We start from the raw sequence: 19,647 nt of genomic DNA, 5'->3' as shown, positions 1-19,647 counted from the left end.
ATGCCTTTTAAAATTCTTTGTTTCTTTCCCCTGTATTAGCGCCCATACAAGCGTAAGCCATTGTAGATGCTGGCCTCTTTGATTGCATGATTGTATTAACACATAAATGAAAAATACACGAGATTGAAATGTCATGCCCATTTGGATTTTATGGGATCTGAGTTTGTGATAAACATCAAAAGAAAAGGAAAATATTCTTTTTAAGAGGTTGAAGAGGATTATTGATTTCCTATAGAATGTAGTATGATCCTTTGAATCAAAGAGACCCTAAAGGTAGATGAACATGCCATCTACGATCCAGGAGCATCAGAGCATTCATATAATCAAATGCTCACCAGCCAAATATCTTCACTTCTACAGAGAAACCATATCAGTTACTCATGATGGTTAGTTCAATTTGGGGTTACATCAACCGTACCAGGACTAAGATTGAGATGAGATCTCTCGCCACACACTTAACTATGTTACGCAAAAAACACATCACTCTAAGCATCACTTTGATTCATGGAGTAAACAATATTTTAAACTTGTACCATGTTGCCTCCTCGCCAGTAAGCTAAACATACTTGTCACCCATTCTCACCGGAGACAAGGGAAATGATATTATTGACTATTTTAGCAACAATGTTAGCAAAAGTATACCGGTATATCAAATTAGGGATTTGGTTGCGCTTAATGTCCCAGCGTTTGTGTATGTGTATAGGACAACAAGGAGAACATCTTAGCTCTTCTTTGTACCATAGATGTGAGAGGAACCAATCAATTATGTACCTTTGAAAAATTAATATGCTGTCAACGCCTACTACTGCCTCCTTAGACACTCGCGCTGGTGTACAGCGTGGACACCCGTGGCTTTGGATTGTCGCAGAAACTGCCAAATATGTCACTGCATCCAACCCATTTCGTCTGTTCCCTTGCCTCCCAGTAGCCTCCGACATAGCGGTATGTTCCATGCTCGCTGTCCCTTTGGAACCATCTTGGCTTCCAGCCACTCTCCTGCATGTTCCTTGCCTGTTTAAGAGGAAAAAGAAATAACCATCAGTTAGGGCAGATAAGGACCAGACAGGTACTTCTTCAGTGTAAGCAAAAATATGAAAAAGAACTATGAAAAACTCAACGTGCTGCCATGTACAAGCAATGTGAATAAAGGTAAGCAATATGTAGTTTTACAGGAAAATGTTCGGACAGTATAAACAACTAGGGTATTATACCATTCGTTGTCTGGTCTCGAGGCGCAGTTTCTCAGAGTTGGCCTTTTCGTACTCCCCATTCTCTAGATGTCGCTGGTCTGGTCTGAGTCTTGAATCTGTTGGTGGAAGCTTCTCCTAAACAAATGACAAAATTGTTTTTTTAGGTTCAGAGATAATAAAAGGTGACAATAACGAGCTATTTAATGCATGTTGTATCTCTACCTTAAGCCCTGGAGTCAGCTCATTTAAAGTAATCGCAAATGATGACAAGTTATATCGAGTGGGATCTGCTGGAGGCTCATTTTTCTTCCACAACAAGGTAGCGCCAGCACTCTGATGTGAAATATGAGAGCTCAGCTTAGAAGCATCATCACTAACAACGCAATACATGCTCTCGTCCCACTTGCCCATCAGGGATGCAACCTTGGTGCCATCAGCATCTTTAACAAAGCCTTGAACCTTGCATAGAATTATATATATTAGTACGATCTACATAAGCAAAGGGACAGGGCGAAGTTTGATGGAAATTGTTCGTCATACCTGGCGAGGATTACGTTCGAGAAAAGACTGCTCTTTAAACATCAGCTTGCATGAATATTTTTTGTTTCCACTAATATTCATTGTGCCATGGTGATGGCAATATACTCGACCAATGATAAGGTTATTAATTGTGGTTGTAACCTTACAAGGAAAAGAAAAATGTTATAGGTATTAATTCAAAAAGATATTCAATTCTTCTTGCGCATCTCCAAGCTTCATGTGAGTAGTGGCAGTGTATTCTAGAAATAAATGAAACCATGATATCTAAAGGTAGAAATTAAATTGGGGTGCATAAAACAACCCATGGAGAATAGGAACAGTAATAAGCTGGGCCCTGTGGCCTTTTCCCTAGAAGAATAGGATAGGTATGCTATACTCACAAATTAAAAAGCACGGGCAATCGGCAATCATCAAAACATTATTTCGAGAATGGTAATCATGGAAAGCTATAATAGTATGAGTGCCTTTGGTGAAGAATATGTACCTTGCTCCACTGGAAAGTTTCTCCATCATCAAACTCTAGGGTTAATATGCCACTAGGATCCACTTGAATCGACTGACCCCAGAATTTACTCTTTAGATTGCTGTCTCCCCAAAATTTCCAACCTTTTCCTTCACAATGGCATGCCATGGCCATCGGATGATGACTAACCTAGTGCCAAGAATAAACTAACAAATTAACTAAAAGATGGAGTGTCATATCAAACGCAACGAAACTCTTAATAGGCTTGTCATCATATCCATGTATGTCACTACCATGCTTTTAATCAAACAACATTTCAAGACACTTCGTACCACCTGGCTATCATTTCTTTACAAATGAATTTGATCTTGTTACTGTGCACTGGATCGCATGACAGAATGCAGATGTGTTGTATACCAGACTAACCTTTTCAGAGAAGAAACGTATCCCCTTTTCAGGGTAATCAGCTTCATAAGTTTCCCCTAACAGTGGATTGAAAGGTTTGCAGGGCCGGCTATCTGTGGAAGCATATCCAGAGACAGCAAAGGCAGCAACATAAAGAATTCTCATCAGACCATTGCCCTGAACATATGTGCAAAAGACATTACTATCAACACAATTCTGGGATAAGTACACATGAAACACCACTATGTACTCCCTCCGTTCTACAATACATGCCTTCCATTTGTCAAAATATAGATGTATCTAGACATGTTTTAGTATATAGGGACATCCATTTTTGAACAAATGGAAGTCAAGTATTTTGGAACGGAGGGAGTAGTATTTTAGATATTAATGTTGATGGAATAAAAAATAACTTCATTATCTGCAAAATTTAACAGCCAAAGTGCATGCTACTCGGTTTGTGCTACACACAGATTTATACATGCACAGCAATTCAACCATGTGCAAAGTAATGTTTCCTGATGTTTAATTTATTTATAACAGTATTTGGATCAGAAGAAAGCAGGAAAGGTATATAAATAGGCATACCGTTAAACCACATTCGTATGCACGGTCCAATAAATAGGAATACTCCAACTCTTCAAAGCACTTTTGAAGAGACGACAAAGGCTCGTTAAAATAAACAGGAAGACAGACCCTTGTAAGATCCTTGCCAACATTATCTTTGATCATGGACCAAAGGCTAACACTTCTCTCCTTCTCTACTGGTTCAGGCAACTTGGAGCGCCTCTTCGCAGACGATAATAGATCTTCATTGGTCTTGTCGGCAGCTAATGAGTCACCAAATTTGCAAGCTTCATTCCCATAATTTAAGTATCTCACTTTCAATTCAGGACTAGCCACACCGTCGCTAAAACTTTGCCTTGTATCATAGAAATGAAACTCATCTTCATCTGACATTCTCCCTATTTCTTGTTTACCAGCATCTTCAGAAGATTCTGTGTTGCTGTATTCTGATGGCAAAGAAGAAAAAGTAGGCAGTAAGCAGAAATAAACTAAACATGGAAGAAGTGTTTGCAGTGAAAATGCGCCAAATAAAGATGTAGTGATGTATGGTCTACATATTCAGATTAATCCAACAAACAAACATAGATGAGTTGTAACAGTCAGCTATGCTTGAATTTCTACCATGGTCTTGAAATGTTGATGTCGAACGGGCAACGATAGTCACTGCCCCGCTGGTAACCGTTCTCAACTACGTATGATGGAAAACTAATAGTTATGCTTGAAATTTTTTCTCTGTGATCAAATGGAGCTATATTAAGGAAAAATCCCTCCAGAAACACCAGCCATGAAGCAGTCCAGGTAAAATGCAGTGCAAGAAAAGTCACAGGTGCTTGGAGAACTGAATAGAAAAATCCATAATAGAAGCAGTCTAACATCAGCAGTCCAATAAAAATGTGAATTAGCACCTTCACACCTGTGCTCTATCAGCACAAGAAAAAACACAGGTACTTGGAGAAACTAACAGAAAATAATCCAAAGTAAAGGTTTACCGTGGTAGGAAAAATTATGCATGAAAAATAACAAGTAAACTTTTATTTAAGGCTAGTCATAACTGTTAGAGAAAACCAAAACTAAAAAGAAGAACAAGTACCACTACATTTTCCAGAGCTGGAAAAGTCAGGCTTGAACAACTGCGACTGTGGATTGCCACGAATAGTTGCATCTTCTGAATTAACTGCCTGAGAGAACACAATAAGTCAGCAGATGATTTCACGATACCAGAATTTCAGATATAGTACCATCAATTTATTATTTGATTTTTGGGCCAGACTCCAAACAAACGTTTTTGCTTTTTTTCCTTTAAATTTTAAGAAAATAAAACTCACCTTCCTTAACTATATTTTTTAAAACTCCAGTGATTATGAGGAAATGTTTGGACCACAATTGGGTTTCCTTGTCATTTATAATAGGTCGAGTATCTTCATCTTTACTTCTAAAAGGGTCTCAACCATTGGTGGTGTCACCTTCTAACAAAACCATTAAACCTATTACGAAAGGCTGAGATTGTGGTCCTGTTTGACACCAAACTTGGGATAATATTGCTAGCAAGTGCAGTATTTAGCTACTGATAAAGGTTGACTGCTGAATACAAGGAAGACATGATAGCAAAATATCCAGTCATCTTTTGGCACAACTAAGAACATCAATTGTGTATATATATATATATATATATATATATATATATATATATATATATATATATATATATATATATATATATATAGTTCTAAAGAGGGCTCCGCAAGTTCTTAATGTACATTCGTCACTAAAGTTGGTCAGTATGACCATCAAGTTCCTTCGCCGTTATTTGCTTGAAGAAAAAGAGAAAGCCTACCAAAAAGTGCATGATTTGTCTAGTCTAATCACAGGGTTCCAAGAAGCATTACCTCAAGTTCCCGTGGAAGACTGCCGATAAAGCTTAAATACGATTCACAACGCTGCTTCATCTGTACGTGATACTGTGAAAATTCTGAATGAACAATCTGCTCACAGTCTTTAACAATTTCTGCACCAACACCTTCAGCATGCAAGCGATCTCTTAGCTTTTCTGTAGAAAATGATCCACCATTCCGGTCACTTGGTAAAATACCACCAAGAGAATATTCACTTCTCGCTGAAACAAGTGCTTCAATCCAAGCGACACGGTCCTTAACGCAACCTGTCCTCAGCTGAAGTGTCTTGGTTGGGGTAATGATATAGAACCGTTTGTCATCTGATTTACTTTCACTAAATGATGAGATCTACAAACAGTTCAAAAGAATTACAAAAATTACCAACCAGACCGGCACTTTAAGCCAAAAGTATAAGCCCTTGTGTTCAAGGCACACAAATTATAGTTGAAAACAGTGATGCCCCATGCTATCTACATATTCATGCGGTGATTACACGTTGGTATAGACCAACGACAACAGATACTTCAGTTCCTTCCAACACAATATTTTGATCAGTCTCCTAGGATGTAAAATCCAATAATGAGCAATGAAGAGTAATCCATATACTCAAATGATTATTGAATCCTCCCAGCACTGTAATGCCATATCATTTCACACTGTTGCATCTATAGATAAGAACTTGATCAGTTATCATCTAAAGGACCGGCGCACATAAAGGACGCTGACTCAAGCAGCAGCCAAGGACAAGAGACCGCTCATCAGGGAAGGAAAAATGGCAAGGCTCCTTCAAATGGGTATATGGACAGATGCTCCGTACCACCCCCACGTTCCCAGCAAACTCACGGACATCCATCTAATACGACACAAACCGAGGCGCCAACCCATCGGCCCGGCCATTATTCTCCCTTGTACAAAATACAGATAGGCCGGAGCCGTGCCATTTGAACAAAATACAGCTGGGAGAGCCGGGCATCCGCGTGCCGCGAATTAAAGCATCTCGCCGGCCGGCCAGTCGGCTGTCGGCCCCTCCTCCCCTGAGCGCGCGCGGCGACAAGGTCGCCTCTGTAGCACGCCGATGCAGACACTGTTGTTTCACACTCCGCACTAGTAGCCGATCCTCGCCGCGGCTAGCGAAAAGCCAGCTACAGTCCAAGCAAGGCATCTCTCTCTCTTTATCCGACACAAGCGACAGATAGCCCCGGCTGCAAGAAAATCTCCGCCGCAGATCGCGACGATGTGCGGCTGCCGATGCGCGCTCGCGGGGGGCGCCGGGGAGCACGGGGTCGCTTTACAGTTCAACTGTTCCGATCCGAGCGACGCGGAAATACCAACTCGTTTTGGTAATGAGAAGAAAAAAAAGACCTACGAAATCGCTGGGGAAACTAAAAATAGTTGAATCGCCGGCCAGATGAAATGCGCTGCGCCCTCCGGAACGAACCGCTCGATGTTTCGCTACTGGTGCGAGTTGTGTGGAAGCTATCTATGTAAGCAATGGGATCATGGTAGCGTAGCGGACGGGAAACGGAGGGGGCGGAGATGGTACGAGACCTTGAGATGGACGAATCCGATGGGCCGCTCCCCGGCGCCGCGGTCCGCGCCCCCGATCACCCTGACGCCCGCGCCCACGGCGAGCTCGGCCGGCGGCGGCGGCGGCGTCTCCTCCGCCGCGACGCGGCGGCGGATCTTCGAGTAGGCGAGCACGCCGCCGCGGATCGCGAACCAGCGCGGGCGCCAGCCCCTGCCGATGTTGGTCCACTTGTGCAGCACCCCCGCCACCGCCGCCCCGTCCGCGGGCGGCGGGGAGCAGTCCCCGTCGTCGTCCTCGGCGGCGCCGCCGCCCCCGGGGCAGTAGTCCGCTGCGAGGCAGCAGAGCGGGTGCATCTCCCTGGCCCGCATCGTCGCCTCCGCCCGCTCTCACGGCGCTGGCGTCCCCATCTGGACTTGTTTATTGGCCGCTCCGCCTATAGAAGCGCCTCCACGCGGTGGGTCGATTGGATTCGTTCGATTGCGGTGGCGAGCAGAGCTGCGGAGGCTGGCGAGGTGGGTTGAGATGGGAATGGGAGGGAGGGAGGAGACTCTGATGCGCGCGGCGCAGGCGCAGAGCCTTGTGCTTAACGCTCACTTCTGCTGCTTCCCTTTTGGAGCGGCATCTTTGAGCGCGCGATCCTTCCATCCTCGTGTCCCTCTCCCGCCGGCTCCCGAGCCCGGACGCGTGCCCTGTGCGTGGTTGGTCGAGTCAGGTCGACCGGAGCGAGCATCGTGTTCGTGCCGCGGTGCGCGTGTCGACGGGCGATCGTGCGCCTTGCGTTGCGCGGTCGCGTGTCATCGCGTTCCACGGTAGGCTCGCTTGACAGTACTCTAGATGTCAATGTGCTTTCCCCATCGTTAATTGCGCTTAACAGGAGCCCGAGCACTGTGTATCTTTGGCAACTCAGCTACATACTCCTGTTGCTAATTAGTAGTGGTCCATGCTTTGCTGGTTTCCGCGATCGGTCGAACCTTCCTTGGACCAGCCGTCATCCTCCAGCACCATGGCTACGATGACGGACCAGCGGCATGCGTCTCCTGTCGCGGACCAACGACGCGCATGAGCGTTCCGACCCCATGTCTTGTACCAGTGGCTATAGCTAGCTCCAACCTGGTGGATCGACAGACATGGCAACCGCCCCGGCCTAACCGGAAACCCAATACATCCGCACGTGCACCGACAAGACCTGTATCCACGAGATATCGCACGAACGATCGATCGAATAGGCCGCCGGACTCCCTCTCCCCCACGATGGCGGGCTAGCTGGCTGAACAAATCACTCGCTGCGTTTATCTGATTATCTCTTTTTGTGGCTAGCGACTGAAACTGGGCCGGCCAATTTTTCCGGTATTCACAACCTTCTAGAATAGTTCTTCGCTGGTTGTTAACCGGTTTTGGGAACCTTGCAAAAGGTTCTGGTCCAGTTTGTTTCCTTTTTCCCTCTTTTTTTGCTTTTTGAAATTTTCATTTTCTTCTAAGTTTTCATCAATTTTTACAAATATTCAAGTTTATTGAGAAAATGTTTGGAAAATTTAAAAAATATGTTTACACCTTCTTAGAAATGTTCGCAATTAAAAAACCCCAAATGATAAATGTCACACGCCAGGTGCGTGACACTCCGGCCCCGGCGTTTTTAGAAATGTTCACAATTTTTCGATGGATATTCTCATATTCCAGTCACACGAGGTTGGCAATTTCCAGTGACATACGGTAAACTTCTGTCAAAAATAAATTGAAGCACGAAAGGTGCATGCTTGTCAACTAAAATTGTCTTCCCTGCATAACTAAACTTGCCATCGAAAACATTTGGAGTTGCCATGTGCTCGTACCTGACTTCTGGCACCTATCAGGGTCCTTAAAAAATGCATTCCTTAAAAATTGTTCAGTAATTTGAAGAAATGTACTCCTTCCGCTCCTAAATATAAGTCTTTGTACAGATTTCACTATGGATTACATACAGAGCAAAATGAGTGAATCTATACTCCAAAATGCATCTATATACATCCGTATGTGGTCCATAGTGAAATCTCTACAAAGACTTATATTTAGAAACGGAGGGAGTATGTGTTTAAAATTGTTCACATTTTAAGAAAATTGTTTACAAAATTCAAAAAAGTTTTCAAAAATAAAAATGTCTTTATTCTCGAAAACCTAAATTAAAAATCAAAATAATTCATCAATCATAAAGAAATCATTTACACAATATGTTGAGGTTGAGATAAAAAAAACAATCATCCCTTATAACTATCGAAGATTGTTGAACAAGCTAATTCTGAAGGAAATATGCCCTAGAGGCAATAATAAAGTTGTTATTTCATATTTCCTTATTCATGATAAACGTTTATTATTCATGCTAGAATTGTATTGATTGAAAACCTTAATACATGTGTGAATACATAAACAAACGTAGTGTCCCTAGTAAGCCTCTACTAGACTAGCTCGTTGATCAAAGATGGTTAAGGTTTCCTAACCATGGACATGAGTTGTCATTTGATAACGGGATCACATCATTAGGAGAATGATGTGATGGAAAAGAACCATCTGTTAGCTTAGCATAATGATCGTTCAGTTTTATTGCTATTGCTTTCTTCATGTTAAATACATATTCCTTCGACTATGAGATTATGCAACCCCCGGATACCAGAGGAATGCCTTGTGTGCTATCAAACGTCACAACGTAACTGGGTGATTATAAAGATGCTCTACAGGTATCTCTGAAGGTGTCTGTTAAGTTGGCATAGATCAAGATATGATTTGTCACTCCGAGTATCGGAGAGGTATCTCTGGGCCCCCTCGGTAATACACACCATAAGCTTGCAAGCAAACAACTAAAGAGTTAGTCACGAGATAATGTATTACGGAACGAGTAAAGAGACTTTCCGGTAACGAGATTGAACTAGGTATGAAGATACCGATGATCGAATCTCGGGCAAGTAACATACCGATGGACAAACGGAATTACGTATGTTGTCATAACGGTTCGACTGATAAAGATCTTCATAGAATATGTAGGAGCCAATATGAGCATCCAGGTTCTGCTATTGGTTATTGACCGGAGAGGTGTCTCGGTCATGTCTACATAGTTCTCTAACCCGTAGGGTCCGCGCGCTTAACGTTCGATGACGATATAGTATTATATGAATTATGTGATTTGGTGACCGAATGTTGTTCGGAGTCCTGGATGAGATCACGGACATGACGAGGAGTCTTGAAATGGTCGAGAGGTAAAGATTGATATATAGGACGATGGTATTCGAACACCGGAAGTGTTCCGGAGGTTCCGGGTACATATCCGGTCACCGGAAGGGGTTCCAGGCACCCCCGGCAAAAGATATGGGCCTTATGGGCCAAGAGGGGAAACGCACTAGACACAAGGGGCTGGTGCGCCCCCCATATGCGATGAACCAGGAGGAGAAGGAAAGAGGGGAAAAGAAAGGAAAAGGGGGGATTCGGCCTCCCCCTTCCCTTTCTCCCCCCTCCTCTTTCCTTCCCCCTCCAGCATATATGGCGGGGGGCGCGCGCCTTGGAGGAGCCCAAGTAGGATTCGGTCCTACTTGGGGCACCTCCTGGCCTCTCCCCTCCCCCTCCCACCTATATATATATATATATGTGGGGGCGCCCCTAGCACACACCACACAATTGCTAGCCGTGTGCGGCGCCCCCTCCACCGTTTACTCCCCCAGTCATATTTTCGTAGTGCTTAGGCGAAGCCCTGTGGAGATCACTTCGCCATCACCGTCACCATGCCGTCGTGCTGACGGAACTCATCTACTACCTTGCTACTTCTTGAGCTTGCGTTGGTATTTCCCTTGAAGAGGAAAGGGTGATGCAGCAAAGTAGAGATAAGTATTTCCCTCAGTTAGAGAACCAAGGTATCAATCTAGTAGGAGACTACGCACAAATCACCAATACATGCAGAAAAAATCAAACAACTTGCACCCAACGCGATAAAGGGTTGTCAATCCCTTCACGGTCACTTGCAAAAGTGAGATCTAATAGAGATAGATGAAACTAAACAAAAGGTAAAGTAAATATTTTTGGTATTTTTTGGTTTGTAGATCTGAAAATAAAAGATTGCAAAATAGTAGATCGGAAACTAATATGATGAAAAATAGACCCGGGGGCCATAGGTTTCACTAGAGGTTTCTCTCAATATAGCAAATAATACGGTGGGTGAACAAATTACTGTCGAGCAATTGATAGAAAAGCGCAAAGTTATGATGATATCTAAGGCAATGATTATGAAATATAGGCATCACGTCCGTGTCAAGTAGACCGAAACGATTCTGCATCTACTACTATTACTCCACACATCGACCGACTCCTGCCTGCATCTAGAGTATTAAGTTCATGAAGAACAGAGTAACGCATTAAGTAAGATGACATGATGTAGAGGAATAAACTCAAGCAATATGATGTAAACCCCATCTTTTTATCCTCGATGGCAACAATACAATACGTGCCTTGCTGCCCCTACTGTCACTGGGAAAGGACACCGCAAGATTGAACCCAAAGCTAAGCACTTCTCCCATTGCAAGAAAAACTAATCTAGTTGGCCAAACCAAACCAATAGTTCGAAGAGAATTACAAAGGTACCAAATCATGCATAAAAGAATTCAGAGAAAATTCAAATAATATTCATAGATAAGCTGATCATAAATCCACAATTCATCGGATCTCGACAAACACACCGCAAAAGAAGATTACATCAGATAGAGCTCTAAGAACATCGAGGAGAACATGGTATTGAGAATCAAAGAGAGAGAGAAGAAGCCATCTAGCTACTAGCTATGGACCCGTGGGTCTAAGGTAAACTACTCACGCTTCATCGGAAGGGCAATAGAGTTGATCTAGGTCAGGGGGTCACCGAGGGGCCCACAAGGTAGGGGGGCGCGCCCTACCCCCCTGGGCATGCCCTCCACCCTTGTGGTCGCCTCGTGGCTCTTCTAACTTGCACTCCAAGTCTCCTGGGTGTCTTCTGGTCCAAGAAAAATCATTGCGAAGGTTTTATTCCGTTTGGACTCCGTTTGGTATTCCTTTTCTGCGAAACTCAAAAACAAGGGAAAAAAACAAACTGGTTGTGGAGAACTTTTTCAACTTTCACGCAATACATGAGCGTGAGCCATGGACATAGCACTATAGGTGGAATAAAATTTGGTGGTTGTGGAGAAGACAAAAAGAAGGAGATAGTCTCACATCAACTAGGCGTATCAACGGGCTATGGAGATGCCCATCAATAGATATCAATGTGAGTGAGTAGGAATTGCCATGCAACAGATGCACTAGAGCTATAAGTTTATGAAAGCTCAATAAGAAACTAAGTGGGTGTGCATCCAACTCGCTTGCTCATGAAGACCTAGGGCAATTTGAGGAAGCCCATCATTGGAATATACAAGCCAAATTTTATAATGAAAAATTCCCACTAGTATATGAAAGTGACAACATAGGAGACTCTCTATCATGAAGATCATGGTGTTACTTTGAAGCACAAGTGTGGTAAAAGGATAGTAACATTGCCCCTTCTCTCTTTTCTCTCATTTTTTATTCCGGGCCTTCTCTCTTTTTTTGGCCTCTTTTTTTTCGTCCAGAGTCTCATCCCGACTTGTGGGGGAATCATAGTCTCCATCATCCTTTCCTCACATGGGACAATGCTCTAATAATGAAGATCATCACACTTTTATTTACTTACAACTCAAGAATTACAACTCGATACTTAGAACAAAATATGACTCTATATGAATGCCTTCGGCGGTGTACCGGGATGTGCAATGAATCAAGAGTGACATGTATGAAAGAATTATGAAAGGTGGCTTTGCCACAAATACGATGTCAACTACATGATCATGCAAAGCAACATGACTACATGATCTTGCACAAACAAAACTAAAAAACAGTAAAAAGAAAGAAAAAATGCCCTGCTGCTGTGCTGCATGAGAGAGTCCAGTCTTGCAATTTGCATTACACTGGAAGGAGCAGAGTTGTCCTCCTTGCTGCCGGAGGAGGGAGTGGCAGAGATGGTGTCGTGTGCAGTGTGCTGTTGCAGGAAGTGGTGGTGGCGGCGAGATGCTCCTGGAGGGACGGGAGTCGAGGAAGGGGTCGCGGTACTCTGCTCTCCTGGAGGAAGGGCGGACATGGTGGCGGCCGCGGGATGCTCCGGCCGTCGGGCGTGCTCCTGTAGGAAGGGAGTGCGTGGTGGCTGCCGCGAGATACCCCGACTATAGGGCGTCGGACGAGATGCCCCGGCTGCCGGGCGTCGGGATCCTGGCGACGCTCTCCTCCTGCTGCCTGCTAGCTGCGGGAAGATGGAGAGGGCGTAGGTAACTGGGGTGTTAGGGAAGAGGAGGAGTGGAGGAGGAGATCCAGAGGACGGGCAGCAACAGCGGTGCTAGCTCCGGCCGCCGGAGCCAAGCAGGGTGGCGGCAGCAGTGTGGATCGGGAAGGTGGAGGCGACAGTGTGGATGGGGAACATGGCGGTGGTGTGGACAGGAAACCCTATCGAGTGGCAATGTTTTGTGGTTTGCGGGGGAAGGGAGGCCCATTTTGAGGTTTCTGTACAGAGGGGCCCATACCGATTAATCAGAATATTCGCGATAAATCGGTTGTCAAGCCGATAAATTGGCCCAACAGATTAATGTCGACGATATGGCCTTATCTTAGCGGCCACACCCCGAGTAGCGATTAATCGACCAATTTCTTAAACAGTGATGTGAATGCCTCCGGCGGTGTACCGGGATATGCAATGAATCAAGAGCAACATGTATGAAAGAATTATGAATGGTGGCTTTGCCACAAATACGATGTCAACTACATGATCATGCAAAGCAATATGACAATGATGGAGCGTGTCATGATAAACGAAACGGTGGAAAGTTGCATGGCAATATATCTCGGAATGGCTATGGAAATGCCATAATAGGTAGGTATGGTGGCTGTTTTAAGGAAGGTATATGGTGGGCATATGGTACCGGCGAAAGTTGCGCGGTACTAGAGAGGCTGGCAATGGTGGAAGGCTGAGAGTGCGTATAATCCATGGACTCAACATTAGTCATAAAGAACTCACATACTTATTGCAAAAATTTATTAGTTATCGAAACAAAGTACTACGCACATGCTTCTAAGGGGATAGATTGGTAGGAAAAGACCATCGCTCGTCCCCGACCACCACTCATAAGGAAGACAATAAATAAATAAATCATGCTCCGACTTCATCACATAATGGTTCACCATACGTGCATGCTACGGGAATCACAAACTTTAACACAAGTATTTTTACAATCCACAATTACTCACTAGCATGACTCTAATATCACCATATTTATATCTCAAAACAATCATAAGGAATCAAACTTCTCATAGTATTCAATGCACTTTATATGAAAGTTTTTATTATACTCCTCTTGGATGTCTATGATATTAGGACTAAATTTATAACCAAAGCAAATTACCATGTTGTTTAGAGACTCTCAAAATAATATAAGTGAAGCATGAGAGTTCAATAATTTCTATAAAATAAGGCCACCGCCGTTCTCTAAAATGATACAAGTGAAACACTAGAGCAAAATTGCCTAGCTCAAAAGATATAAGTGAAGCACATAGAGTATTCTAATAAATCACGATTCATGTGTGTCCGTATCAAAAGGTGTGTACATCAAGGGTGATTGTGGGAAACTAGAAAGCAAAGACTCATATCATACAAGATGCTCCAAGCAAAACACATATCATGTGGTGAATAAAAATATAGCCTCAAGTAAAGTTACCGATAGACGAAGACGAAAGAGGGGATGCCTTCCGGGGCATCCCCAAATTTAGGCTCTTAGTTGTCCTTGAATATTACCTTGGGGTGCCTTGGGCATCCCCAAGCTTAGGCTCTTGCCACTCCTTATTCCATAGTCCATCAAATCCTTACCCAAAACTTGAAAACTTCACAACACAAAACTCAACAGAAAATCTCATAAGCTCCGTTAGTATAAGAAAATAAATCACCACTTTTGGTACTATTGTGAACTCATTATTTATTTATATTGGTGTAATATCTACTTTATTCCAACTTTTCCATGGTTCATACCACCCGATACTACCCATAGATTCATCAAAATAAGCAAATAACACATAGAAAACAGAATCTGTCAAAAACAGAACAGTTGTAGTAATCTGTAACTCTCGAATACTTCTGTAACTCCACAAATTCTGAAAAAATAGGAGAACCTGGGAGATTTGTGTAACAATCTTGTGCAAAAGAATCAGATCAAAAGCACGCTTATGTAAAAATCAAAATTATTTTCCTGGGCGCAAAAGTTTCTGTTTTTTTGCAAGATCAAAACAACTATCACCGTAAGCCATCCCAAAGGTCTTACTTGGCACAAACACTAATTAAAACACAAAACCACATCTAACCAGAGGCTAGATGAATTATTCAGAGCAAAACAGGAACAAAAAGCAAAAACAAAAATAAAATTGGGTTGCCTCCCAACAAGTGCTATTATTTAACGCCCTTAACTAGGCATAAAAACACAAATAGATCTAGGTATTGTCATCTTTGGTATGCAATCCATAAGTAGCTCTCATAATAGAATCATATGGCAATTTAATTTTCTTTCTTGGAAAGTGTTCCATGCCCTTCCTTAACGGAAATTGAAATCTAATGTTTCCTTCTTTTATATCAATAATTGCACTAATTGTTCTAAGGAAATGTCTACCAAGAATAATAGGACATGTAGGATCACTACTGCAGGATGCTGCTAACGCGACACTATGATCAGAGACCCTTCAACGAAACTGTGTGCGATGCCATAATCGCAAACGGTGGTGTAAAAACCCGTCAAAAAGGTGCAAAATGTTTGCGATGGCGGGAACCCGTCAAAAAAGGTGCAAAATGTTTGCGATGGCGGAGCCATCAAACACGGTTCATATTTTAGTTGTGTGTGCGATGTAGGGCATACGGTTCAGTTCAATTAACTGTTTGCGATGAGGAGGAACAAAAGAAACGGGCAGCCAGATGGAGGTGTGTGCGATATACAGCATACGGTTCACTCGGATGAACTGTTTGTGATTAGGCAACACAAAAGAAACGGTCAGCCAGATGAAGGTGTGTGCGATATACGGCATGCGGTTCACTCAGATGAACTGTTTGCGTTGAGACATGAGAACAGAAATGGTTCAACTTAACAAGATGTGTGTGATACGCGGCAAACAGGTCTGTAATCAGAAACGTGTGTGAATACCGATAATAACACAGGCGGTTGCCGCTAATAAGACGTGTGTGTTGTGTGATGGGATTGCATACAGAACAACACACTGGTGCGCGTCGGTCCTAAACAAACGGTTTTTAACCCCTTTCCGCGACGACATTTGGAACCGTCGCCAAGTGAGTGTGGGCGATAGGGGGGGGGGGTCCTTCCCACACGACCCAGAAACCGTCGGGGATATGCCCTCCTGGCACACACGCTCGGCAAAATGAGGTCGTATGCTACCGGCGAGCTCTCAAATACGGAAATACGTACAGTAGAGCTAAAAATATAATTATATGGCGAAATTGTTTCCAGTCGCAAGTACATCCCACACAGTCAGTCCCCGCTAAACGTTTCCGTTCGTATGTACATCCCACACAGTCGCTCCAAGGAAAACGTTTCCGTTCACAAGTACATCACACACAATTTTTCCCGTTAAATCGTTTGTGATAGCGTTGCCAGTGCACACGATATTAATAATTTTATCGTTTGCGTTATTGAATGCATCACACACGGTGCGTAGAAGAAACTGTGTGGCAAAGGTTGTCCATCACACACACTTTTTATGTGGTAAACGTTTGCGCAAGGTGGCCTAACGCAAACAGTTTTCAAGAGAAAGTCATGTGTGAAGTGGAGATTGATCGCACACGTAGTGGATCCTAGAAATGTTTCTGATCTCCACGTATATCGCAGACATTTCGCTTTCGCAAACCGTGTGCAGTGTAATCCTTAATTTAAAAATCACATGTTTTGAATTTGAAAGTAGGCAATCACTTATTTCATATCCAACCATGTTTATTACAAATATAGGTTCAACCACGAATCCATAATTCGATGCACAGGTACATATACTAAAGAACTACAAAAGCACCAAGTAAAGAATGATGAACCACAGTTGTACTAAAGACTGTAAAGAGAGAGGCGAAAGACATTCTGGTTGCTAGAGAAGGTGAAGCGAAATACCCATATTGTGCCCTCCTCCATGCGTAATGCGCGCACGACTCTAGGCCAACCCCTTGTGATGGCTGCCCGTCCATCCTTCACTGTCTTCATTAGGACTTCTCAATGCTTATTGTAGTCTGGATGAAACACTTTAACCTTCATTGCGTGTCCACCAATCATGTACTTTGCGAGGTAATCTTGAGTGAACTGCTTCGGGAACCACTGGGAATGAAAAAGATTCAGACATTGTTGTCTAACAACTCATTATGGGTAGTAAAAAGAGAAGGCTGCAGAGTTTGTAGTTACCATCCAACAGCTCACTGTTGTGTTGGATAGAGCATAAACAAATAATTTGCTTGCCACCATTCGTATCTTTTTGCTAATAATCCTTATCAGTGTCCTCACTTGATGCTTGTTCATCAATATCTCATTGCCCCATACGTAAAAAGGGTCGATGTGTGGATCCTTGCCAAGGGCATATGTACCTACAAGCAACAAGTCAATATTAGAAGCTAACTAGTGTCCAGGTCTAGATCTATATGCACTACATTATGGAACGACGGGGGGAGTACAAGCCAAGGGATGAAGCTAACCTCGGCGGAAAATGGTGGCCACTCCCGTTGTTGTCCTGCATAAGTAGTGGAAAGGCATGATAAGTACAACAATCTTAACATCAAACAAATATAGCAAACAACATCATCTCCAAATGATAGCTTGAATGTGTTGGTTTCAGCATGCTGTTAGAGCACATATAAAATGGAAGGCAATGTTACCGACAACAGGCTTAACATCCATCAAATATTGCAATTCAAACTGGTATTGTTGAAAATGAATAGAACATAGGTAATGCTTAAACATCACACTGGATAAATGTGTAAAACTGAAATAAAGGGCATGTGTTAACTACACCAGGAATAAACCAAATATAGTCGTTCAAACTGGTATTGATGTAGTCGAGCGGCACAGTTCTGACTTGCACATAATGAACAACACATTGTGAATGACTGAAATAAACAAGGCATAAATGACCAGTATAACAACCAAATATAGCCATTGAAAACTGGACAGAGTCTCACTGCAACCAACCTAACAAGCAAATACAAATAAACAGGGCATATGCTTGAAAACTGGACAAATGCTCACTGCAACCAACCTAACAAGCAGATAAAGATAAACAAGGCATCTGCTTGATAACTGGACAAATGCTAAAAAAAGCAACCTAACAACCAAATACAGATAAACAAGGCATCTGCTTGATAACTGGACAAATGCTAAAAAAGCAACCTAACAACCAAATACAGATAAACAAGGCATCTGCTTGATAACTGGACAAATACTCACTGCAACCAAACTAAGAACCACATACAGATAAACAAGGCATCTGCTCGATAACTGAAAAAATGCTCACTCCAACCAACCTAACAACCAAATACAGATAAACAAGGCATCTACTCACTATAAACAACCAAATATATCCATTCGTGAAACTAAAGTGGGCAATTCATACTTAAACATCACATAGACCTATTGAACAATACATTTTTGCATAACTGAAATAATTAAACACGGCACAGTTAAAGCACCGCATGGCAAAATACTACTACAACAAAGGGTACGGGTTGTCAAGCTAGAAAAGGTAAGATTTACTGATAGAATGTTGCCTCACATTTCATGGACGGGATCCTTCCAGTTGGAAGAGCACAGACCCATGGTGCGCTCTCTGATGTCACAGATGGGATGTTTCACCTTGGAAGAACTTTCGTGGGTGCCCTCCTCATGGTCGTGGTCGACGAGATCTGACTTGGCAATTGAGGATCCCAAGCCGCCGCTGCAGAACGCGTCCTTCAGAAGTGACAAAATGGGCTCGATGGTGTATAAAGCTCGCAAATCCTTGACCGCTTGGCGGAGGAGATCAGCGGCAGGGCCGTCGAAGAGATCGACGGTGGTTGAACCAGAGGGGTTGGGGATGGACCACTTAACCTGTGACATGGCCCGCGTGAAGCCGTCGGTGTGTACGCGCTTGATGTCGTAGCCAGCTTTCCCGAGATACAGTAATACACTAGCCCACTGACATGAAGCCTTCGGCATGGCAACGTAGTCAACGTCTTCGCCGGCTTCCGCCGCGACGTGTTACTCCGGGATCGACAGGTCGGGGCAAACGGCGGCCACCTCGCCAACGTCTGCCGGAGAGGCCATGATAAACCTCTTCTTGGCCGAACGCTCATCGAGTTCCTGGGATACGTGGTCAAGCTTAGGCTGCGACATTCTGGAGCAGGGGATTTGGATCTGGCGGGGAGAGACACCGCAGGCCTCATCTAAAAACTCAGGGGAGTGGGGAGACGGTATGGGAATCGCTGGGTAACCTGAAATTTATTATCTAAGCTAGGAGGAACGGGCAGACGGGCAGGGTTGGCGGCGGCCGCGAGCTAGGGTTCAAGGGGGGTGGGGGCGGGTGGGGGACTGTGGGGGGCGGGGGTGGTGTTTGAGGATACGCCGTGGCTACTGAAAATTTTAGTAATGGTGGGTGGAGATGGTGGTGGACGAGGGAGGGCGACGGTTCAAATGCCTCGGCTACTGCAATTTTACTATAAGGTCGGTGCTGGAGGAGTGTGGGCGACGGTTGAAGTACGGCGGCTACTAAAATTTGGGTAAAGCAATTGATGCGGGGCGGGAGTGCCCAAGATCGCGCACGGTCCAATAACAATATGCGTGTATGATAATAAGGAAAAGTGGCGCGGATCCGCCAATTTTTGCAACGCTCAAGGCGGGTAGTTTGTTTTTTATATTTCTAGCTAGCTGGTCTATTGCACACGGTTCGTCCTAATTTCCAAATAAACTTACCCGCCTTTAGCTTGCACAGGTGGTGGTTTTACAGCGCACTTGCATCGCACAC

General features: G+C 43.7%; 1 protein-coding gene across 1 annotated transcript; it reads right to left on the bottom strand.

Moving 5' to 3' along the window:
- Positions 1–627: 627 nt before the first annotated feature.
- Positions 628–7,219, bottom strand: LOC109761289 (oxysterol-binding protein-related protein 1B). The gene is made up of 10 exons (XM_020320084.4): positions 6,606–7,219; positions 5,052–5,405; positions 4,256–4,343; positions 3,187–3,611; positions 2,620–2,775; positions 2,215–2,382; positions 1,731–1,871; positions 1,413–1,649; positions 1,212–1,325; positions 628–1,011 (listed from the first exon to the last, which is right to left on the bottom strand). Exons 1-10 carry the CDS (start codon positions 6,951–6,953, stop codon positions 814–816), a joined length of 2,229 nt encoding a protein of 742 aa, XP_020175673.1. The 5' UTR covers positions 6,954–7,219; the 3' UTR covers positions 628–813.
- Positions 7,220–19,647: the final 12,428 nt, after the last annotated feature.

The sequence above is a fragment of the Aegilops tauschii genome, chromosome 1, assembly GCF_002575655.3.
Source record: "Aegilops tauschii subsp. strangulata cultivar AL8/78 chromosome 1, Aet v6.0, whole genome shotgun sequence".
In the NCBI taxonomy this organism is placed as follows: domain Eukaryota; kingdom Viridiplantae; phylum Streptophyta; class Magnoliopsida; order Poales; family Poaceae; genus Aegilops; species Aegilops tauschii.
The sequence above is the reverse complement of the archived record's forward strand: the minus strand, read 5'-3'. Positions and strand labels throughout refer to the sequence as shown.